Consider the following 26,070-nt stretch of genomic DNA (forward strand, 5'->3'; position numbering starts at 1 on the left):
ACCAAAGCGCAGTAGCACAGTAGGCCCAGGTATTCATCAAACACCACCACAATGACCCACACCAAAGTGCAGCAGCGCAGTAGGCCCAAGTATTCATCAAGCAACAAATAATTAATTTAACCTACCGGTAATATATGCAGGACTACCGAAATATGAATAACACAAAAATGGCTACCACATACAATCTATTAGATATCTAAAATGTTAATAATTAATCAATGATACAATTATATGCATTGAGTCTTAGAATGCTAAAAATGCCAGGAGTTAATCAATAATATATCAATGTGCAGTTTTTTAAACACATCACACAATGCTTGTTTCTTTTGTGAGCAAGTTAGTTTAGTTGTTTTATCTTTTGTTGCTATTTTAACTGTCCTTTATTATTCTTTTTTTACATTAAAAATAGACGTTTTATTTTGCACTTTTCCTGTCCTTACTTTTAACTAGAGATGTCCGATAATATCGGACTTTCGATATTTTCGGCCGATAAATGCTTTAAAATGTGATATCGGAAATTATCGGTATCAGTTTCAAAAAGTAAAATGTATGACTTTTTAAAACGCCGCTGTACGGAGTGGTACACGGACGTAGGGAGAAGTACAGAGCGCCAATAAACCTTAAAGGCACTGCCTTTGCGAGCCGGCCCAATCACATATGTACGGCTTTTCACATACACAAGTGAATGCCAACATACTTGGTCAACAGCCATACAGGTCACACTGAGGGTGGCCGTATAAACAACTTTAATACTGTTACAAATATGCGCCACACTGTGAACCCACACCAAACAAGTATGACAAACACATTTCGGGAGAACATCCGCACCGTAACACAACATAAACCCAACAGAACAAATACCCAGAACCCCTTGCAGCACTAACTCTTCCGGGACGTTACAATATACACCCCCCGCTGCTCCCTAGCCCCCCCCCCCACTCCCACCTCAACCCCGCCCACCTCAACCTCCTCATGCTCTCTCAGGGAGAGCATGTCCCAAATTCCAAGCTGCTGTTTTGAGGCATGTTAAAAAAAATAATGCACTTTGTGACCTCAATAATAAATATGGCAGTGCCATGTTGGCACTGTTTTCCATAACTTGAGTTGATTTATTTTGGAAAACCTTGTTACATTGTTTAATGCATCCAGCGGGGCATCACAACAAAATAATAATGTGTTAATTCCACGACTGCATATATCGGTATCGGTTGATATCGGAATCGGTAATTAAGAGTTGGACAATATCGGATATCGGCAAAAAAGCCATTATCGGACATCTCTACTTTTAACTATATTTTTAATTTTTTTAAACCGCTTAATTAGCAGCATAGTTGCAGTATAAATACACATTTAAAATCAAATTAGTCATCTTTGTTATTAGTAAGCACATGCCTAAAAATATCTGAATATGAAATTAAAAGTTGATGGCCAAATTAGAGCTACTGAATTTGTGTACGCTTGACTAGGCGACTATCAAAATAGTCTTTAGTTGCAGCCCTACTGTGTAAATGTGTATGTATCTCTCTATGTATATAGGTATGTGTGTGTGTATAAGGATGTATGTGTGGGCAGAACTGTTTCTGTTCAATGTGGGCTCCAAGTCAAAAAGTTTGGACACCCCTGGATTATTGTTTATTGTTTATTGAATGGATCCCCATTAGCTGACGCCAAGGCGACCGCTAGTCTTCCTGGGGTTCATATAGGAGCATACAAAATAAAATTACAAAGAATACACACATTACCATACATTATACCAAAGAAAAGTACAACATAAGATAACAAAGCTAGTTAAACCCAGTAATTAGATCTTGAGATTAGTTTTATTTAACACATGGTCTTTTCCTTGTGTTTTGTTTTTCCTTTAGGACATCCAGAATTTATCTCCAGCGACAGACTTCTACAAGAAGCTGGCTCTGGACTGCTCCGGCCAGCAGGTCGCTGTTGACCTGTTCCTGCTCAGCTCTCAGTATTGTGACCTGGCTTCTCTTGGTGAGTCCAGGAAGTGATGTGTTGCTCGCTAATAGGTGCGAGGGTATGCCATAGGGTGTCATAAAGACATCGTTTGGGATGTACTTCTCTCCTTCCTCCAGGCTGCATATCCAGGTACTCTGCAGGCACCGTCTACTATTTCCCGTCTTACCACCACCAACACAACCCCGCTCAGGTGCTGCGCTTCCAAAAGGATCTGAAGAGATACTTGACAAGGAAGATCGGCTTTGAGGCCGTCATGAGGATCCGCTGCACCAAAGGTACGCTGTGACAAAAAGGATTAATTAGGGGTGTCCTCATCCGATATTGATATCGAATACCAGCAAAAGAAACGTGTATCAGACTATATCTATGGGGCGGTATAGCTCGGTTGGTAGAGCGGCCGTGCCAGCAACTTGAGGGTTCCAGGTTCGAACACCGCTTCCGCCATTCTAGTCACTGCTGTTGTGTCCTTGGGCAAGACACTTTACCCACCTGCTCCCAGTGCCACCCACACTGGTTTAAATGTAACTTAGATATTGGGATTCACCAAGTAAAGCGCTTTGAGTCACTAGAGAAAAAGCGCTATATAAATATAATTCACTTCACTTCACATATCAACTTGCATGAAAATGTGCGATACAAGCAGTCCTGCAGCATTTTTACTTGCGTATGATGAAATGTGCGATACAAGCAATCTTGCAGCGTGTTTACTTGTGTGTGATATCCTGTACGATACAAGCAGTCCTGCAGCATGTTTACTTGTGTGTGATATTATGTGCGATACAAGCAATCCTGCAGCGTGTTTACTTGTGTGTGATATCCTGTATGATACAAGCAGTCCTGCAGTGTGTTTTATTTGTATGACCTGTGCAATACAAGCAGCCCTGCAGTGTGTTTGTGTGTGTAATGTCATGTGCGATACAAGCAATCCTGCAGCGTGTTTACTTGTGTGTGTGATATCCTGTGCGATACAAGCAGTCCTGCAGCGTGTTTACTTGTATGACATCATGTGCGATACAAGCAGTCCTGCAGTGTGTTTAATTGTGTGTGTAATATCATGTGCGATACAAGCAGTCCTGCGGCGTTTTTACTTGTGTGTGATATCATGTACGATATAAGCGGTCCTGCGGCGTGTTTACTTGGGTGTGATTTCATGTGCGATACAAGCAATCCTGCAGCGTGTTTACTTGTGTGTGATATCCTGTACGATACAAGCAGTCCTGCAGTGTGTTTTATTTGTATAACATCATGTGCAATACAAGCAGTCCTGCAGTGTGTTTAATTGTGTGTGTAATATCATGTGCGATACAAGCAGTCCTGCGGCGTTTTTACTTGTGTGATACCATGTACGGTATAAGCGGTCCTGCGGCATGTTTACTTGTGTGTGATGATATGTGCGATACAAGCAATCCTGCAGCGTGTTTACTTGTGTGTGATATCCTGTACGATACAAGCAGTCCTGCAGTGTGTTTTATTTGTATGACATCATGTGCAATACAAGCAGCCCTGCAGTGTCTTTGTGTGTGTAATGTCATGTGCGATACATGCAATCCTGCAGCGTGTTTACTTGTGTGTGATATCCTGTGCGATACAAGCAGTCTTGCAGCGTGTTCACTCGTATGACATCATGTGTGATACAAGCAGTCCTGCAGTGTGTTTAGTTGTGTGTGTAATATCATGTGCGATACAAGCAGTCCTGCGGCGTTTTTACTTGTGTGATATCATGTACGATATAAGCGGTCCTGTGGCGTGTTTACTTGGGTGTGATATCATGTGTGATACAAGCAGACCTGCAGCGGGTTTACTTGTGTGTGATATCCTGTGCGATACAAGCAGTCCTGCAGTGTGTTTTATTTGTATGACATCATGTGCAATACAAGCAGCCCTGCAGTGTCTTTGTGTGTGTAATGTAATGTGCGATACCAGCAATCCTGCAGCGTGTTTACTTGTGTGTGATATCATGTGCGATACAAGCAGTCCTGCAGTGTGTTTAGTTGTGTGTGTAATATCATGTGCGATACAAGCTGTCCTGCTGCGTTTTTACTTGTGTGATACCATGTACGATATAAGCGGTCCTGCGGCGTGTTTACTTGGGTATGATATCATGTGCAATACAAGCAGACCTGCAGCGTGTTTACTTGTGCGTGATATCCTGTACGATACAAGCAGTCCTGCAGTGTGTTTTATTGTGCAATACAAGCAGTCCTGCAGTGTCTTTGTGTGTGTAATGTCATGTGTGATACATGCAATCCTGCAGCGTGTTTACTTGTGTGTGATATCCTGTGCGATAAAAGCGGTCCTGCAGCGTGTTTACTCGTATGACATCATGTGCGATACAAGCAGTCCTGCAGTGTGTTTAATTGTGTGTGTAATATCATGTGCGATACAAGCAGTCCTGCCGCGTTTTTACTTGTGTGTGATATCATGTACGATATAAGCGATCCTGCGACATGTTTAATTGTGTGTGATGATATGTGCGATACAGCAATCCTGCAGCGTGTTTACTTGTATGTGATATCCTGTACGATACAAGCAGTCCTGCAGTGTCTTTGTGTGTGTAATGTCATGTGCGATACAAGTAGCGCTGCAACAACTAATCGATTAAATCGATTATAAAAATAGTTGGCGATTAATTTAGTCATCGATTCGTTGGATCTATACTATGGCATGCGCAGAGGCTATTTTTTATTGTTTATAAACCTTTATTTATAAACTGCAACATGTACAAACAGCTGAGAAACAATAATCAAAATAAGTATGGTGCCGTGTTTTTTTTTCCCCAATAAAATACTGGAAAGGATAGAAATGTAGTATGTCTCTTTTATCCGATTATTAATCGAAGTAATAATCGACAGATTAATCGATTATCAAATGAATCGTTAGTTGCAGCCCTAGATACAAGCAATCCTGCAGCGTGTTTACTTGTGTGTGATATCCTGTGCGATGCAAGCAGTCCTGCAGCGGGTTTACTCGTATGACATCATGTGCGATACAAGCAGTCCTGCAGTGTGTTTAATTGTGTGTGTAATATCATGTGCGATACAAGCAGTCCTGCAGTGTTTTTACTTGTGTGTGATACTATGTACGATATAAGCGGTCCTGCGGCGAGTTTACTTGGGTGTGATATCATGTGCGATACAGGCAGACCTGCAGTGTTGTGTATTTGTGCAAAGTTGGACAGCCAGTTAACATCCAAATGTCCTCCAATAAGCGCACATTTCTTTCTATTTTACTAAAGTCATTTACAAAAGGTAAACGTGCTAGGCTATAGGCTACTAGCAGATACACAACAGCACACAAGCTAGACATATATTTAATAATCATTTAACAATAAAAGAGCACATTTGTCAATACAAGCAATGTATTTATTTTTAATGTTATTACTTATGGAGTATATTGTGAATAAATTGAGAACAGGAAGTGAACAAAAGTTTTATCAACTGCTATGTAAAAGAAAAGGGGTAGGATTAAATAAGCTCTGCTTCTTCCTACTCCTTTTCCAACATGTTGAATAGAGGAACTGGAAATTGTGATGCATCATGTTGTATGCATGAATGTTCGAAATAAACATAAACTCAACTCAACTCAAAAACAAGTATCAAATAATTATAGTTGCATATTACTTACACATACAAAGTCTCCAAAGTGTATTAGAAAGCGTCCAGTAACAAACGTGTCCGCATTATTCAACTTACTGCGTCGTGAGCTTCACTTCATGAATATTGTGGCCCAAAAAAAAAATTATCCATCCATCTTCTTCCGCTTATCCGAGGTCGGGTCGCGGGGGCAGCAGCCTAAGCAGGGAAGCCCAGACTTCCCTCTCCCCAGCCACTTCGTCCAGCTCCTCCCGGGGGATACCGAGGCGTTCCCAGGCCAGCCGGGAGACATAGTCTTCCCAACGTGTCCTGGGTCTTCCCCGTGGCCTCCTACCGGTCGGACGTGCCCTAAACACCTCCCTAGGGAGGCGCTCGGGTGGCATCCTGACCAGATGCCCGAACCAAATTATCACTCCGCCTAAATTGAATTGAATTGAAGTATTTATTTCAAACCTGCACAATACAACACACTTTTTTTTTTTTTTACATTTTGGGAGACATTTATGCACATTAATTTCGTACCTTCTTTGTTCTATAAGTCATTTCACTTGAGCAAACATTTTTTAACATTCCACACTACAAAATTATTATATTATAGTATGTATGATTCCTGCTGATATCGTACTGGATCAAAATCGGTATAAGCTCCAATATCGCTATGGTAATTGAAGTGAAAAAGGAGATTTACTGAATACATCAATGTGTATTGTCTCTCTCTTCAGGTCTGTCCATTCACACTTTCCACGGAAACTTTTTTGTACGCTCCACGGACCTGCTCTCGCTGCCCAATGTGAACCCGGACGCGGGCTTTGCCGTTCAAATGTCCATCGAGGAAAACCTGGACAACATGCAGACGGTGTCTTTCCAGGCGGCACTGCTGTACACCTCCAGCAAAGGTACGACTTCCGGTCCGTCTCTGCTGGCTTTTGCACCAACGTGTGTCTGTACCCGCAGGAGAGAGGAGGATCCGTGTGCACACTTTGTGTCTCCCGGTGGTCCACTCTATGTCCGACATCTTTGCTGGTGCTGACGTTCAAGCCATGTGTGGCCTGCTGGCGTGCATGGGTGAGAGGTTCATTCTCCTCTACCTCCTTGAACTGGTGTTGAGCGCTCATTTCCTCTTTATTTTAGCTGTGGATCGCTCGGTGACGGCCAGCCTGAGCGACGCCAGGGACGCCATGACCAACGCCGTTATCGATTCGCTGACGGCGTACCGCCAGTCGGTGCTGACCATCCAGCAGCCCGGCCTGCTGGCCCCAGCCTGTCTTCGCCTCTTCCCCCTTTACATCACAGCTCTGCTCAAGCAGGTCAGCTCCTCCTACGAGAACTCCCATGTTGAGCAAGCTGGAAACGTCATGCCTAGAGATGTCCGATAATAGCTTTTTTGCGGATATCCGATATTGTCCAACTCTTAATTACCGATTCCGATATCAACCGATACCGATATATACAGTCGTGGAATGAACACATTATTATGCCTAATTTTGTTGTGATGTGCTGGATGCATTAAACAATGTAACTTTACCATGAATTGATTAATGTAGACCCCGACTTAAACAAGTTGAAAAACTTATTCGGGTGTTACCATTTAGTGGTCAATTGTACGGAATATGTACTGTACTGTGCACTCTACTAATACAAGTTTCAATCAATCAATCAAAAACAAGGTTTTCCAAAATAAGAACAACTTCAACTCCAGTTATTAAAAAAAGGGCCAAAATGGCACTGCCATATTTATTATTGAAGTCACAAAGTGCATTCTTTTTTTTAACATGCCTCAAAACAGCAGCTTGGAATTTGGGACATGCTCTCCCTGAGATAATCCTGATATCCACTACAACTATGGGAAATACTATACTTTGACTTTCACAAAGTGCATTCTTTTTTTCTTTTTTTTAAACATGCCTCAAAACAACAGCTACAAAAACAATGAAGGCACACAGCTTCAGTCCAGAGTATACTAGAGCAGTGGTTCTCAAATGGGGGTACGCGTACCCCTGGGGGTACTTGAAGGTATGCCAAGGGGTACGTGAGATTTTTTTTAAATATTCTAAAAATAGCAACAATTCAAAAATCCTTTATAAATATAAATAAAAACCTATCTTTTTTTCCAAATAGTTCAATAAATACCACTACAAATTAGCAATATTTTGCACTGCTACAATTTAATAAATCAGAAACTGATGACATAGTGCTGTATTTGACTTCATCTCTTTTTTTCAACCAAAAATGCTTTGCTCTGATTAGGGGTTACTTGAATTTATCATCACATTTTCATCACTGAAAAAAGGTTGAGAACCACTGTACTAGAGTATACTTGCCAACCTTGAGACCTCTGAATTCGGGAGATGGGGGGGGTGTATATTGTAGCGTCCCGGAAGAGTTAGTGCTGCAAGGGGTTCTGGGTATTTGTTCTGTTGTGTTACGGTGCGGATGTTCTCCCGAAATGTGTTTGTCATTCTTGTTTGGTGTGGGTTCACAGTGTGGCGCATATTTGTAACAGTGTTAAAGTTGTTTATATGGCCACCCTCAGTATGACCTGTATGGCTGCCGATCAAGTATGCATTGCATTCACTTATGTGTGTGTAAAAGCCGCATATATTATGTGACTGGGCCGGCACGCTGTTTGTATGGAGGAAAAGCGGACGTGACGACAGGTTGTAGAGGACGCTAAAGGCAGTGCCTTTAAGGCACGCCCCCTATAATGTTGTCCGGGTGGTAATCGGGAGAATGGTTGCCCCGGGAGATTTTCGGGAGGGGCACTGAAATTCGTGAGTCTCCCGGGAAAATCGGGAGGTTGAAACCGATACCGATAATTTCCGATATTACATCTCTAGTCATGCCTTTTGTTGCTTCAATCCTTCCAGAAAGCTTTCAGGACGGGGACCAGCACCAGACTGGACGACCGGGTCTTCGCCATGTGTCAGCTCAAGTACCAGCCGCTGGTCTACGCCATGTTGATGATTCACCCCGCTTTGTACCGCGTAGACGACCTGACTGACGAGGTGAGAAAGGCTGTCCCTTTATTGTGCTTATTGAAGTCCTCACGTGGTTCCTGTGTTCCCAGGGAGCTCTGAACGTCAGCGAGCGCACCGTCCCTCAGCCGAGAGTGCTGCAGCTCTCTGTGGAAAAGCTCAGCTGGGAGGGCGCGTTCCTCATGGATGCAGGAACGGTTCGTGAGCTTCACACTCTTCACAAAGAAATATTCTTCTTGTTTTGGGTCCGATATTTATCCAGCTCATTTTTACAAGGGATCAAAAGCTTTATGGAAAAAAGCGTTCAGATTCTTTGTAATGTTTCGTACAAATGATGACAAATTTACATCACAGCGCATCTTTGCAACGGTTTCAATGGTGCGTTCAAGGTGTACACGAATTTTGGACTTGCGGTCACTCCCGCGGACTGCAGCTAATACTTCTTTACCTCGATGACACCTTTTAAAGGCATACACTCACGTACTATGGTCCCATGAAACATCTCTCACTGGTATACACACTCACGTATACTGTCATCTCATTAAACATCTCTCATTGGTATAAGCACACACTCACGTACTGTAAACTCATGAAACATCTCTCACTGGTATACACACTCACGTATACTGTCATCTCATTAAACATCTCTCATTGGTACAAGCACACACTCACGTACTGTAAACTCATGAAACATCTCTCAGTGGTATACACACTCACGTACACTGTGATCTCATGAAACATCTCTCAGTGGTATACACACTCACATACACTGTGATCTCATGAAACATCTCTCAGTGGTATACACACTCACATACACTGATCTCATGAAACATCTCTCAGTGGTATACACACTCACATACACTGTGATCTCATGAAACATCTCTCATTGGTATACACACACTCGCGTAATGTGATCTCATGAAACATCTCTCAGTGGTATACACACTCACGTAATGTGATCTCATGAAACATCACACACTGGTATACACACTCACGTAATGTGATCTCATGAAACATCTCTCATTGGTATACACACACTCACGTAATGTGATCTCATGAAACATCTCTCATTGGTATACACACACTCACGTAATGTGATCTCATGAAACATCTCTCACTGGTATACACACTCACGTAATGTGATCTCATGAAACATCACACACTGGTATACACACTCACGTAATGTGATCTCGTGAAACATCTCTCATTGGTATACACACACTCACGTAATGTGATCTCATGAAACATCTCTCACTGGTATACACACTCACATAATGTGATCTCATGAAACATCTCTCATTGGTATACACACACTCGCGTAATGTGATCTCATGAAACATCTCTCATTGGTATACACACTCGCGTAATGTGATCTCATGAAACATCTATCACTGGTATACACACTCACGTAATGTGATCTCATGAAACATCACTCACTGGTATACATACTCATGTAATGTGATCTCATGAAACATCACTCACTGGTATACACACTCACGTACTGTGATCTCATGAAACATCTCTCACTGGTATACACACACTCACGTAATGTGGTCTCATGAAACATCTCTCACTGATAGACACACTCATGCATGGTGATCTTATTAACACCTCTCTCAGTGGTGTACACACATTTACTGTGATCTCATGAAACATCTCTCACTGGTATACATAGTCACATACTCGCGTACCGTGATCTCATGAAACGTCGCTCACTGGTACACACACTCACGTATACTGTCATCTCATGAAACATCTCTTACTGGTATACACACTCACGTATACTGTCATCTCATGAAACATCTCTCACAGGTATACATAGTTACACACTCACGTACCGTGATCTCATGAAACATCTCTTACTGGTATACACACTCACGTATACTGTCATCTCATGAAACATCTCTTACTGGTATACACACTCACGTATACTGTCATCTCATGAAACATCTCTTACTGGTATACACACTCACGTATACTGTCATCTCATGAAACATCTCTCACAGGTATACATAGTTACACACTCACGTACCGTGATCTCATGAAACATCTCTTACTGGTACACACACTCACGTATACTGTCATCTCATGAAACATCTCTTACTGGTATACACACTCACGTATACTGTCATCTCATGAAACATCTCTCACAGGTATACATAGTTACACACTCACGTACCGTGATCTCATGAAACATCTCTTACTGGTATACACACTCACGTATACTGTCATCTCATGAAACATCTCTTACTGGTATACACACTCACGTATACTGTCATCTCATGAAACATCTCTTACTGGTATACACACTCACGTATACTGTCATCTCATGAAACATCTCTCACAGGTATACACACTCACCTACCGTGATCTCATGAAACATCTCTCACCGGTATACACACACACGTACCGTGATCTCATGAAACATCTCTCACTGGTATACACACTCACGAAAACTGTCATCTCATGAAACATCTCTCACTGGTATACACACTCACGTATACTGTCAGTCATCTCATGAAACATCTCTCACAGGTATACACACTCGCGTACTGTGACCTCATGAAACGTCCCTCACTGGTATACACACTCCTGTACGGTGATCTCATAAAATCATCTCTCACCGGTATACACAATTGGGATGTGATTCTTACAACAACTCATAATTTAATTACACTCACATTCTTATGGTGACCACTGATCTCCATTCAGACGCAGTCTGGCAATATATTATTTGGTATATTGATTGGAACACAACTCGGGCCGCAGCTATCCATTATGTTAGTCATCTATCGATTGGTTTGTTTCAGTAATTACTAGGGATGTTCGATAATGGCTTTTTGCCGATATCCGATATTCCGATATTGTCCAACTCTTTAATTACCGATACCGATATCAACCGATACCGATATCAACCGATATATACAGTCGTGGAATTAACACATTATTATGCCTGATTTGGACAACCAGGTATGGTGAAGATAAGGTACTTTTTTTTTAAATTAATAAAATAAGATAAATAATTTAAAAACATTTTCTTGAATAAAAAAGAAAGTAAAACAATATAAAAACAGTTACATAGAAACTAGTAATTAATGAAAATGAGTCAAATTAACTGTTAAAGGTTAGTACTATTAGTGGACCAGCAGCACGCACAATCATGTGTGCTTACGGACTGTATCCCTTGCAGACTGTATTGATATATATTGATATATCATGTAGGAACCAGAACATTAATAACAGAAAGAAACAACCCTTTTGTGTGAATGAGTGTAAATGGGGGAGGAAGGTTTTTTGGGTTGGTGCACTAATTGTAAGTGTATCTTGTGTTTTTTATGTTGATTTAATTAAAAAATTTAAAAAAAGACACCGATAATAAAAAAACGATACCGATAATTTCCGATATTACATTTTAACGTATTTATCGGCCGATAATATCGGCAGGCCGATAATATCGGACATCTCTAGTAATTACAATAAAATGCAGGTTCGAGCCTCAATTAGGCCTGGACAGTTAAAGGAACTTTGATTTTGACTATAGCTTTCCACAATCAGAAAAATATTGTAATAGGAAAAAAAACTATTAATGGGTCGCACAATGTGCTTGCTAATTCCTGTTTGTAACAGTGAAACTAATGAGGAGTGAATGACTGAAAAAAGATCCCATCTCCTAGAAGTTTGAGATGTCACCAAAGAACTGCAACTATGTACCCCGCCTTCCGCCCGAATGCAGCTGAGATAGGCTCCAGTACCCCCCGCTGAAAACATGTTTTGTATTCTAGTTTCTTCAAAATAGCCACCCTTTGCTTTGATTACTTCTTTGCACACTCTTGGCATTCTCTTAATGAGCTTCAAGCACACCTGTGAAGTGAAAACCATTTCAGGTGTCTACCTCTTGGAGCTCATCGAGAGAATGCCAAGAGTGTGCAAAGCAGTGATCAGAGCAAAGGGTGGCTGTTTTGAAGAAACTAGAATATAAAACATGTTTTCAGTTATTTCACCTTTTTTTTTATTAAAAGTACATAACTCCACATGTGTTCATTCGTAGTTTTGATGCCTTCAGTAACAATCTACAATGTAAATAGTCATGAAAATAAATAAAACGCATTGAATGATAAGGTGGGTCCAAACATTTGGCCTGTATTGTATATACACATGTATTTTCCGACACGCCTTTCAGCTACAATTTATTACTTCTGTATTATTATTATTATTATTACTTACTTCCGTAATTTAAAATGTTAAAAGTCTTGTGTAATGGTCCCATGATTCCATTGTTTAGCTGTAATTGAAATTAAACAGAGCAGCACGGTGAAACAGGGGTTAATGCATGTGCCTCACAGTACGAAGGTCCTGGGTTCGATTCTTGGGCTCGGGGTCTTTCTGTGTGGAGTTTACATGTTCTCCCCGCGACTGCGTGTGTTCCCTCTTGGTACTCTTGCTTCCTCCCACCTCCAAAGACATGCACCTGGGGATAGGTTGATTGGCAACACTAAATTGGCCCTAGTGTGTGAATGTTGTCTGTCTATCTATGTTGGCCCTGCGATGAGGTGGCGACTTGTCCAGGGTGTACCCCGCCTTCCGCCCGAATGCAGCTGAGCATCCCCCGCGACCCCAAAAGGGACAAACGGTAGAAAATGGATGGATGGATGGATGAAATTAAATAAAGTAATGTTAACGCTCGTGTTGATGCTGCATACAGTAAAGTTGTTGTAAATATAATTTTTCTTAACACTAATTCAAGGAGCTGACGTTTGAAGATACATTTCTGTAAGATGCACAAGTGATGAATGATAATGGTGGATTATTGGATCATCTTGGTGGCATCGAGAGGTGGGAATCTTTGGGCACCTCACGATTCCATTACGATTCAGGAGCTACCATTTGATTAAAAATCTATTATTGATGCATCTTTCATGTATATTGATGCCATTTTACATTTATTGTCGTTTCACTAAATAGGTATTCATCACTTTTAACCCTTGTGTGGTGTTCGGGTCTGTGGGACCAGTTTTCATTTTTTATTAAAAGAAACATTATACAATTAATTAATTTTTCAAATTGAGACTCACTGACTTTGGCTCATTTTCTGCGAAGAACATATATCCGAATACATATTTAATGACCACACACCATACACATTTCTATTACATATAAGATGTCCGGGTCCACTGGACCCGGGGCTAATAGAAGTGGGGAAATTGATGTTCTGTGTACCACTCGCACCCACACACACACATAGCAGGTCTAGACAGGAGGAGGGCAGATTGTAGGTACACAGAACATCAGAGGGTCAAATGTGCGAGAAAATGAGAGCAGACAGTGTTGACAAACAATGTTGCACCACAGGTGCAGAAACACAAAAGAAGCATCCCTGTGGAATGCAGAAACTGGCAGAGAAATCTTCCGTGCAACGTTCATATTGTTGTTACTCAGCCAGCGTTTGTGGGTCTGATGGACTGAACAGATGTTTACCTTATCCCAATAAACATCTGTTCAGTATTTTAACATAAAAGTGTTTGATTGTGAGGCATTAAAAGCCACAAAATGCAACGGGTCCATCAGACCCACAAATGCTGGCTGAGTAACAACAATATGAACATTACACAAGGGTTGAAAGCAATGCATTTGTAATAATAAACAGTTGAATTAATTCTCATGACATGTATTCAATGAATGGAAATGTGTGCAAAACTGGAATATAAAATATTGGAGCTGGTCGGATCTCTGGGTGAGGTGGCTCGCTGCGGTCAGACACATTTTAGAAGTGTCTGTATTACTTTATTTACATTAAATAAATAAAACATTATTGACGTTTACTAATGGATTTTACAATCGCCCCTGTTCGATTTGCCACGCATCTATCAAGAAATTATTTCCCCCTCCTCTAATGTACGTACACCCAAACATATCAAATACCGTGATAAGGTCCGAAGTCCTGTGTATTTTGTGAACTGTCCCATCGCTAACTGTGATGATGAGAGTTAAAATGAAATGTGTGCCTGAATATTTATACTTCTCTGCTCCAAAAGGACATGTATCTGTTGATTGGACGCAACTGCAACCCCAACTTCCTCAGCCAAGTCCTGGGTGTTCCGAACTATGCCACCGTGCCTGATAACCTGGTAAGACCGTCAGCCCCCACAACATAATGCTTACAACAGTCCTCTCCTAGCATCTATGCTAATAATGCTAACAAAAATAATTTCCTAGTATATTTGCTAATAATGCTAACAACGATCTTCTTCTAGCATCTTTGCTAATAATGCTAACAGCAATCCTCCCTTACTGTAGTATTCTTGCTAATAACGCTAACAACAATCCTCTCCTGGTACCCTTGCTAATGACGCTAACCACAATCTTCCCCTAGCATATTTGCTAATAGTGCTAACAATCATCTCCTAGCATCTTTGCTACTAATGCTAACAATCTCCTAGCATATTTGCTACTAATGCGAACAACAATCCCCTCCTTGTATATTTGCTAATAAAGCTCACAACAATCTTCTCCTAGTTTCTTTGCTAAAAATGTAAACAACAGTCTTCTCTGAGTAGCGTTGTTAATAATGCTAACAATAATCTTCTCCTAGTATCTTTGCTAATAATGCTAACAACAATCCTCTCCAAGTATATTTGCTAATAATGCTTACAATAATCCTGTTAACGTAGTATATTTGCTAATAATGTTAACAATCCTCTCCAAGCCCCTTTGCTAATAATGCTAACAACAATATTTTCCTCGTATCTTTGCTACTAAGGCTAACAACAATAATAATCTAGCATATTTGCTACTAAGGCTAACAACAATCCTCTCCTTGTATCTTTGCTGATAAAGCTAACAACAATCTTCTCCTAGTTTCTTTGCTAATAATGCTAACAACAATCTTCTCCGAGTAGCGTTGTTAATAATGCTAACAACAATCTTCTCCTAGTATCTTTGCTAATAACGCTAACAACAGTCTTCTCCAAATGTCTTTGCTAATAATGCTAACACAATCTTGTCCTAGTATCTTTACTACTAAGGCTAACAACGATAATCTTCTAGCATATTTGTTACTAATGCCAACAACAATCCCCTCCTTGTATCTTTGCTGATAATGCTAACAACAATCTTCTCCTAGTATCTTTGCTAATGATGCTAACAACAATCCTCTACGAGTATCTTTGCTAATAATGCTAACAACAATCCTCTCCAAGTATATTTGCTAATAATGCTTACAACAATCCTCTCCAAGCCTCTTTGCTAATAATGCTAACAACAATCTTTTCCTAGTATCTTTGCCACTAAGGCTAACAACAATAATCTTCTCTCATATTTGCTACTAATGCTATCAACAATCCTCTCCTTGTATCTTTGCTGATAATGCTAACAACAATCTTCTCCTAGTATCTTTGCTAATAATGCTAACAATCTTCTCTGAGTAGCGTTGCTAATAACGCTAACAACAATCCTCTCCTAGCATCTTTGCTAATAATGCTAACAATCTTCTCCTAGTATCTTTGCTACTAAGGCTAACAACGATAATCTTCTAGCATATTTGCTATTAATGCTAACAACAATCCTCTCCTTGTATCTTTGCTGATAATGCTAACAACAATCTTCTCCTAGTTTCTTTGCTAATAATGCTAACAATCTTCTCCGAGTAGCATTGCTAATAACGCTAACAACAATCCTCTCCAAGCGTCTTTGCTAATAATGCTAACAATGATCTTCTCCAAGCATCTTTCCTAATAATACTAAGAACAATCTTCTCCTAGTATATTTGCTAATAATGCTTACAATAATCCTCTGTTAATGTAGTATAATGGTAATAATGCTAACAACGATCCTTTCCAAGCTTTTTTGCTAATATTGCTAACAACAATCTTTCCCTAGTATCTTTGCTACTAAGGCTAACAACAATAATCTTCGAGCATATTTGCTACTAATGCTAACAACAATCCTCTCCTTGTATCTTTGCTGATAAAGCTAACAACAATCTTCTCCTGGTTTCTTTGCTAATAATGCTAACAACAATCTTCTCCTAGTATCTTTGCTAATTACGCTAGCAATAATCTTCTCTTAGTATCTTTGCTAATAATGCTAACAACACTCCTCTGAGTATATTTGCTAATAATGCTAACAACAATCTTCTCCTAGTATCTTTGCTACTAATGCTAACAACAATCCTCTCCAAGTATATTTGCTAATAATGCTTACAATAATCCTGTTAACGTAGTATATTTGCCAATAATGCTAACAACAATCCTCTCCAAGCCTCTTTGCTAATAATGCTAACAACAATCTTCTCCTAGTATCTTTGCTACTAAGGCTAACAACGATAATCTTCTTGTATCTTTGCTAATAATGCTAACAACAATCTTCTCCTAGTATCTTTGCTACTAATGCTAACAACAATCCTCTCCAAGTATATTTGCTAATAATGCTTACAATAATCCTGTTAACGTAGTATATTTGCCAATAATGCTAACAACAATCCTCTCCAAGCCTCTTTGCTAATAATGCTAACAACAATCTTCTCCTAGTATCTTTGCTACTAAGGCTAACAACGATAATCTTCTAGCAGATTTGCTACTAATGCTAACAACAATCCTCTCCTTGTATCTTTGCTAATAATGCTAACAACAATCTTGTCCTAGTTTCTTTGCTAATAATGCTAACAATCTTCTCTGAGTAGCGTTGTTAATAACGCTAACAACAATCCTCTCTTAGCGTCTTTGCTAATAATGCTAACAATCTTCTCCTAGTATCTTTGCTACTAAGGCTAACAACGATAATATTCTTGCATATTTGCTACTAATGCTAACAACAATCCTCTCCTTGTATCTTTGCTGATAAAGCTAACAACAATCTTCTCCTAGTTTATTTGCTAATAATGCTAACAATCTTCTCCGAGTCGCGTTGCTAATAACACTAACAACATTCCTCTCCTAGCGTCTTTGCTAATGATGCTAACAACGATCTTCTCCAAGCATCATTCCTAATAATACTAATAACAATCTTCTCCTAGTATATTTGCTAATAATGCTTACAATAATCCTCTGTTAATGTAGTATATTTGCTAATAATGCTAACAACGATCCTTTCCAAGCTTTTTTGCTAATAATGCTAACAACAATCTTTCCCTAGTATCTTTGCTACTAAGGCTAACAACAATAATCTTCTAGCATATTTGCTACTAATGCTAACAACAATCTTCTCCTGGTTTCTTTGCTAATAATGCTAACAACAATCTTCTCCGAGTAGCGTTGTTAATAATGCTAACAACAATCTTCTCCTCGTATCTTTGCTAATTACGCTAACAATAATCTTCTCTTAGTATCTTTGCTAATAATGCTAACAACAATCCTCTCTGAGTATATTTGCTAATAATGCTAACAACAATATTCTCCTAGTATCTTTGCTACTAATGCTAACAACAATCCTCTCCAAGTATATTTGCTAATAATGCTTACAATAATCCTGTTAACGTAGTATATTTGCTAATAATGCTAACAACAATCCTCTCCAAGCCTCTTTGCTAATAATACTAACAACAATCTTCTCCTAGTATCTTTGTTACTAAGGCTAACAACGATAATCTTCTAGCATATTTGCTACTAATGCTAACAACAATCCTCTCATTGTATCTTTGCTGATAATGCTAACAACAATCTTCTCCTAGTTTCTTTGCTAATAATGCTAACAATCTTCTTTGAGTAGCATTGCTAATAACGCTAACAACAATCCTCTCCTAGCGTCTTTGCTAATAATGCTAACAATCTTCTCCTAGTATCTTTGCTACTAAGGCTAACAACGATAATCTTCTAGCATATTTGCTACTAATGCTAACAACAATCCTCTCCTTGTATCTTTGCTGATAATGCTAACAGCAATCTTCTCCTAGTTTCTTTGCTAATAATGCTAACAATCTTCTCCGAGTCGCGTTGCTAGTAACACTAACAACATTCCTCTCCTAGCGTCTTTGCTAATAATGCTAACAACGATCTTCTCCAAGCATCTTTCCTAATTATACTAATAACAATCTTCTCCTAGTATATTTGCTAATAATGCTTACAATAATCCTCTGTTAATGTAGTATATTTGCTAATATTGCTAACAACGATCCTTTCCAAGCTTTTTTGCTAATAATGCTAACAACAATCTTTCTCTAGTATCTTTGCTACTAAGGCTAACAACAATAATCTTCTAGCATATTTGCTACTAATGCTAACAACAATCCTCTCCTTGTATTTTTGCTGATAAAGCTAACAACAATCTTCTCCTGGTTTCTTTGCTAATAATGCTAACAACAATCTTCTCCGAGTAGCGTTGTTAATAATGCTAACAACAATCTTCTCCTAGTATCTTTGCTAATTACGCTAACAATAATCTTCTCTTAGTATCTTTGCTAATAATGCTAACAACAATCCTTTCTGAGTATATTTGCTAATAATGCTAACAACAATCTTCTCCTAGTGTCTTTGCTACTAATGCTAACAACAATCATCTCCAAGTATATTTGTTAATAATGCTCACAATAATCCTGTTAACGTAGTATATTTGCTAATAATGCTAACAACAATCCTCTCCAAGCCTCTTTGCTAATAATGCTAACAATCATCTCCTAGTATCTTTGCTACTAAGGCTAACAACGATAATCTTCTAGCATATTTGCTACTAATGCTAACAACAATCCTCTCCTTGTATCTTTGCTGATAATGTTAACAACAATCTTCTCCTAGTTTCTTTGCTAATAATGCTAACAATCATCTCCTAGTATCTTTGCTACTAAGGCTAACAACGATAATCTTCTAACATATTTTCTACTAATGCTAACAACAATCCTCTCCTTGTATCTTTGCTGATAATGCTAACAACAATCTTCTCCTGGTTTATTTGCTAATAATGCTAACAATCTTCTCTGAGTAGCGTTGTTAATAACGCTAACAACAATCCTCTCCTAGCGTCTTTGCTAATAATGCTAACAATCCTCTCCTAGTATCTTTGCTACTAAGGCTAACAACGATAATATTCTAGCATATTTGCTACTAATGCTAACAACAATCCTCTCCTTGTATCTTTGCTGATAAAGCTAACAACAATCTTCTCCTAGTTTCTTTGCTAATAATGCTAACAATCTTCTCCGAGTCGCGTTGCTAATAACACTAACAACATTTCTCTCCTAGCGTCTTTGCTAATAATGCTAACAACGATCTTCTCCAAGCATCTTTCCTAATAATACTAATAACAATCTTCTCCTAGTATATTTGCTAATAATGCTTACAATAATCCTCTGTTAATGTAGTATATTTACTAATAATGCTAACAACAATCCTCTCCAAGATTTTTTGTTAATAATGCTAACAACAATCTTTTCCTAGTATCTTTGCTACTAAGGCTAACAACGATAATCTTCTAGCATATTTGCTTCTAATGCTAACAACAATCGTCTCCTTGTATATTTGCTGATAAAGCTAACAACAATCTTCTCCTGCTTTATTTGCTAATAATGCTAACAACAATCTTCTCCGAGTAGCGTTGTTGATAATGCTAACAACAATCTTCTCCTAGTATCTTTGCTAATCACGCTAACAATCATCTTTTACCAATATCTTTGCTAATTATGCTAACTACAATCCTCTATGAGTATATTTGCTAATAATGCTAACAACAATCTTCTCCTAGTATCTTTGCTACTAATGCTAACAACAATCCTCTCCAAGTATATTTGCTAATAATGCCTACAATAATCCTCTGTTAATGTAGTATATTTGCTAATAATGCTAACAACAATCCTCTCCCGGTTTTGTTAATAATGCTAACAACAATCCTGTCCAAGCCTCTTTGCTAATAATGCTAACAACAATCCTCTCCAAGCCTCTTTGCTAATAATGCTAACAACAATCTTCTTCTAGTATCTTTGCTACTAAGGCTAGCAGCGATAATCTTCTAGCATATTTGTTACTAATGCTAACAACAATCCTCTCCTTGTATCTTTGCTGATAATGCTAACAACAATCTTCTCCTAGTTTCTTTGCTAATAATGCTAACAATCTTCTCCGAGTAGCGTTGTTAATAATGCTAACAACAATCTTCTCCTAGTATCTTTGCTAATTACGCTAACAATAATCTTCTCCTAGTATATTTGCTAATAATGCTAACAATCTTCTCCTAGTATCTTTGCTGCTAATGCTAACAACAATCCTCTCCAATTATATTTGCTAATAATGCTTACAATAATCCTCTGTTAATGTAGTATATTTGCTAATAATGCTAACAACAGTCCTGTCCCGGTTTTGTTAATAATACTAACAACAATCCTCTCCAAGCCTCTTTGCTAATAAGGCTAACAACAATCCTCTCCAAGCCTCTTTGCTAATAATGCTAACAACAATCTTCTCCTATTGTCTTTGCTACTAAGGCTAACAACGATAATATTTTAGCATATTTGCTACTAATGCTTACAACAATCCTCTCCTTGTATCTTTGCTGATAATGCTAACAACAATCTTCTCCTAGTTTCTTTGCTAATAATGCTAACAATCTTCTCCGAGTCGCGTTGCTAATAACGCTAACAACAATCCTCTCCTAGCGTCTTTGCTAATAATGCTAACAATGATCTTCTCCAAGCATCTTTCCTAATAATACTAAGAACAATCTTCTCCTAGTATATTTGCTTATAATGCTTACAATAATCCTCTGTTAATGTAGTATATTTGCTAATAATGCTAACAACAATCCTCTCCAAGCCTCTTTGCTAATAATGCTAACAACAATCTTCTCCTAGTATCTTTGCTACTAAGGCTGACAACGATAATCTTCTAGCATATTTGCTACTAATGCTAACAACAATCCTCTCCTTGTATCTTTGCTGATAACGCAAACAACAATCCTCTCCAAAAGTCTTTGCTAATAATGCTAACAACAATCCTCTCCAAGCATCTTTGCTAATAATGCTAATAACAATCTTCTCCTAGTATCTTTGCTAATAATGCTAACAACAATATTATCCTAGTATCTATGCTAATAATGCTACCAACAATCTTCTCCTAGTATGTGCTGCCAGAGTTGGAAACTGCTGAGTCGCAAAGAACCCGAGCTTTCGTTGGCTGGTTGAGGGATCAGAGACCCTTCTTTACCACCCTGCACGTCATCAGGTGAACGCAGAAAAACAAAATGTTTCACCTGTGTGAAGTTGGCCCACTTATAATTGCAAATATTCAAATTACACTGCCATTCTTTTGTGCTGTGAACATTTGTATTTGTGCCGATACGCTTTTTAAGTTATTCTAAAATGCATTTTATGACGTCACCCACTCCACCTTGTCAACATCTTCCCAAATGTTTGTGCTGTAAACATTGTTTGTCTATTATAGTGTTTGTTATTAACATTTTATTATTTATATCCGGCGCCTCGCCCCCTTAACAAAATCTCCCCAAACTTGTCCAAATAGTTTGTGTTGGGAACTGTTTTTGTCTTTTACAGTTTTTATGTCATGGGGATGGTTATGAATAACACGTTAATAACTTAAAAAGTATAATACAGTGGAGCCCCGATTCATGAACGCCTCTTATTTGCATGCTTTTCAGTTTGCAAACATTTACATCGCGCAAAAAATTTGCCTCTGTGTGTGGATCGTGTCTCGGCATACAAACTTTTAATTTGTTTATTCATTCATTTTGTGTGCCATTTTGATGACATCACTTACCGTAACCATGGGTACAGCCAGTTTGAAAAGGCGGGGCCCGCTACAACACGTCCTGCTTACATCTCTCACACGCTGGTGCAGCCATTTCAAAGAGCTGGAGGCTGTTAGCACTTTTGACGAGTTTATTTCCACAATTGTTGTACCTTGCGCCGGTCAGAGCTGTGTCAAACTGTCTTCGAGATCACTTTGTATTAGGCTTGTACGGTATACCGGTATTAGTATAGTACTGCGAGACTAATGAATTATATTCGGTACTATATCGCCTCTGAAAAGTACTGGTCCCCCAGACTGGTACTTTTCAGAGGCGGTATAGTACCGAATATAGACAGAAAAGGGAGAATGGACACATTTTGGCTTAAAAAATGACGATAAAGGTGAAGATATAACACTGAAACGCCCTCAGGTTATAATATAGCTAATATATACACTTACATCATGTGTTGTCTTCATTATAACACTTATATAAGGCTTTTAAAGTCATTTTGATAGTAGGCTAATATAACTAATATATACACGTACCCGGTACATCATGTGTTGTCTTCATTATGACACTTATATAAGACTTTTAAAGTTATTTTGATAGTAGGCTAATATAGCTAATATAGACACTTACATCATGTGTTGTCTTCATTATAACACTTATATAAGGCTTTAAAAGTCATTTTGATAGTAGGCTAATATAGCTAATATAGACACATCATGTGTTGCCTTCATTATAACACTTATATAAGGCTTTTAAAGTCATTTTGATAGTAGGCTAATATAACTAATATATACACGTACATCATGTGTTGTCTTCATTATGACACTTATATAAGACTTTTAAAGTTATTTTGATAGTAGGCTAATATAGCTAATATAGACACTTACATCATGTGTTGTCTTCATTATAACACTTATATAAGGCTTTTAAAGTCATTTTGATAGTCGGCTAATATAGACACATCATGTGTTGTCTTCATTATAACACTTATATAAGGCTTTTAAAGTCATTTTGATAGTAGGCTAATATAGACACTTACATCATGTGTTGCCTTCATTATAACACTTATATAAGGCTTTTAAAGTCATTTTGATAATAGGCTAATATAACTAATATATACACGTACATCATGTGTTGTCTTCATTATAACACTTACCGGTATATAAGGCTTTTAAAGTCATTTTGATAGTAGGCTAGTATAGCTAATATAGACACTTACATCATGTGTTGTCTTCATTATAACACTTATATAAGGCTTGTAAAGTCATTTTGATAGTAGGCTAATACAGACACTTACATCATGTGTTGCCTTCATTATAACACTTATATAAGCCTTTTAAAGTAATTTTGATAGTAGGCTAATATAACTAATATATACACGTACATCATGTGTTGTCTTCATTATAACACTTATATAAGGCTTTAAAAGTCATTTTGATAGTAGGCTAATATAGCTAATATAGACACGTCATGTGTTGCCTTCATTATAACACTTATATAAGGCTTTTAAAGTCATTTTGATAGTAGGCTAATATAGACACATCATGTGTTGTCTTCATTATGACACTTATATAAGACTTTTAAAGTTATTTTGATAGGCTAATATAGCTTATATAGACACATCATGTGTTGTCTTCATTATAACACTTATATAAGGCTTTTAAAGTCATTTTGATAGTAGGCTAATATAGACACTTACATCATGTTCGGTTTTGGGACCAAAATTGTTTATTTTTTATCCATCCATCCATCCATCTTCTTCCGCTTATCCGAGGTCGGGTCGCGGGGGCAGCAGCCTAAGCAGGGAAGCCCAGACTTCCCTCTCCCCAGCCACTTCGTCCAGCTCTTCCTGTGGGACCCCGAGGCGTTCCCAGGCCAGCCGGGAGACATAGTCTTCCCAACGTGTCCTGGGTCTTCCCCGCGGCCTCCTACCGGTCGGACGTGCCCTAAACACCTCCCTAGGGAGGCGTTCGGGTGGCATCCTGACCAGATGCCCGAACCACCTCATCTGGCTCCTCTCGATGTGGAGGAGCAACGGCTTTACTTTGAGCTCCTCCCGGATGGCAGCGCTTCTCACCCTATCTCTAAGGGAGAGCCCCGCCACCCGGCGGAGGAAACTCATTTCGGCCGCTTGTACCCGTGATCTTGTCCTTTCGGTCATAACCCAAAGCTCATGACCATAGGTGAGGATGGGAACGTAGATCGACCGGTAAATTGAGAGCTTTGCCTTCCGGCTCAGCTCCTTCTTCACCACAACGGATCGATACAGCGTCCGCATTACTGAAGACGCCGCACCGATCCGCCTGTCGATCTCACGATCCACTCTTCCCCCACTCGTGAACAAGACTCCGAGGTACTTGAACTCCTCCACTTGGGGCAAGATCTCCTCCCCAACCCGGAGATGGCACTCCACCCTTTTCCGGGCGAGAACCATGGACTCGGACTTGGAGGTGCTGATTCTCATCCCAGTCGCTTCACACTTAGCTGCGAACCGATCCAGTTAGAGCTGAAGATCCTGGCCAGATGAAGCCATCAGGACCACATCATCTGCAAAAAGCAGAGACCTAATCCTTCAGCCACCAAACCAGATCCCTTCAACGCCTTGACTGCGCCTAGAAATTCTGTCCGTAAAAGTTATGAACAGAATCGGTGACAAAGGGCAGCCTTGGCGGAGTCCAACCCTCACTGGAAACGTGTCCGACTTACTACCGGCAATGCGGACCAAGCTCTGGCACTGATCATACAGGGAGCGGACTGCCACAATCAGACAGTCCGATACCCCGTACTCTCTGAGCACTCCCCACAGGACTTCCCGAGGGACACGGTCGAATGCCTTCTCCAAGTCTACAAAACACATGTAGACTGGTTGGGCAAACTCCCATGCACCCTCAAGGACCCTGCCGAGAGTATAGAGCTGGTCCACAGTTCCACGACCAGGACGAAAACCACACTGTTCCTCCTGAATCCGAGGTTCGACTATCCGGCGTAGCCTCCTCTCCAGTACACCTGAATAGACCTTACTGGGAAGGAGTGTGATCCCACGATAGTTAGAACACACCCTCCGGTTCCCCTTCTTAAAGAGAGGAACCACCACCCCGGTCTGCCAATCCAGTGGTACCGCCCCCGATGTCCACACGATGCTGCAGAGTCTTGTCAACCAAGACAGCCCCACAGCATCCAGAGCCTTAAGGAACTCCGGGCGGATCTCATCTACCCCCGGGGCCTTGCCACCGAGGAGCTTTTTAACTACCTCAGCAACCTCAGCTCCAGAAATAGGAGAGCCCACCACAGACTCCCCAGGCACTGCTTCCTCATAGGAAGACGTGTTGGTGGGATTGAGGAGGTCTTCGAAGTATTCCCTCCACCGATCCACAACATCCGCAGTCGAGGTCAGCAGAACACCATCCTCGCCATACACGTGTTGATAGTGCACTGCTTCCCCTTCCTGAGGCGGCGGATGGTGGTTCAGAATTGCTTCGAAGCCGTCCGGAAGTCGCTTTTCATGGCCTCACCGAACTCCTCCCATGTCCGAGTTTTTGACTCTGCGACCGCTGAAGCCGCACACCGCTTGGCCTGTGGGTACCTGTCCGCTGCCTCAGGAGTCCCATGAGCCAAAAGGACCCGATAGGACTCCTTCTTCAGCTTGACGGCATCCCTCACCGCCGGTGTCCACCAACGGGTTCTAGGATTACCGCCACGACAAGCACCAACTACCTTGCGGCCACAGCTCCAATCAGCCGCCTCGACAATAGAGGCGCGGAACATGGTCCACTCGGACTCAATGTCCAGCACCTCCCTCGTGACATGTTCAAAGTTCTTCCGGAGGTGGGAATTGAAACTCTCTCTGACAGGAG

The 26,070-nt window shown here is 39.9% G+C and overlaps 1 protein-coding gene across 2 annotated transcripts in view; it reads left to right on the plus strand.

Moving 5' to 3' along the window:
• The window catches only part of sec24a (SEC24 homolog A, COPII coat complex component), a 70,671-nt gene that overhangs the window by 38,155 nt on the left and 6,446 nt on the right, over window positions 1-26,070 (plus strand). For both annotated transcript variants that reach the window (XM_061934464.1, XM_061934472.1), the window contains 9 exons: window positions 1,866-1,989; window positions 2,091-2,249; window positions 6,290-6,463; window positions 6,522-6,632; window positions 6,699-6,874; window positions 8,435-8,572; window positions 8,635-8,739; window positions 14,575-14,667; window positions 21,578-21,681. In XM_061934464.1, coding sequence (XP_061790448.1) covers window positions 1,866-1,989; window positions 2,091-2,249; window positions 6,290-6,463; window positions 6,522-6,632; window positions 6,699-6,874; window positions 8,435-8,572; window positions 8,635-8,739; window positions 14,575-14,667; window positions 21,578-21,681 — 1,184 coding nt within the window. The remainder of the gene's footprint in view (window positions 1-1,865; window positions 1,990-2,090; window positions 2,250-6,289; window positions 6,464-6,521; window positions 6,633-6,698; window positions 6,875-8,434; window positions 8,573-8,634; window positions 8,740-14,574; window positions 14,668-21,577; window positions 21,682-26,070) is intronic.

The sequence above is a fragment of the Nerophis lumbriciformis genome, linkage group LG03, assembly GCF_033978685.3.
Source record: "Nerophis lumbriciformis linkage group LG03, RoL_Nlum_v2.1, whole genome shotgun sequence".
Taxonomy (NCBI): domain Eukaryota; kingdom Metazoa; phylum Chordata; class Actinopteri; order Syngnathiformes; family Syngnathidae; genus Nerophis; species Nerophis lumbriciformis.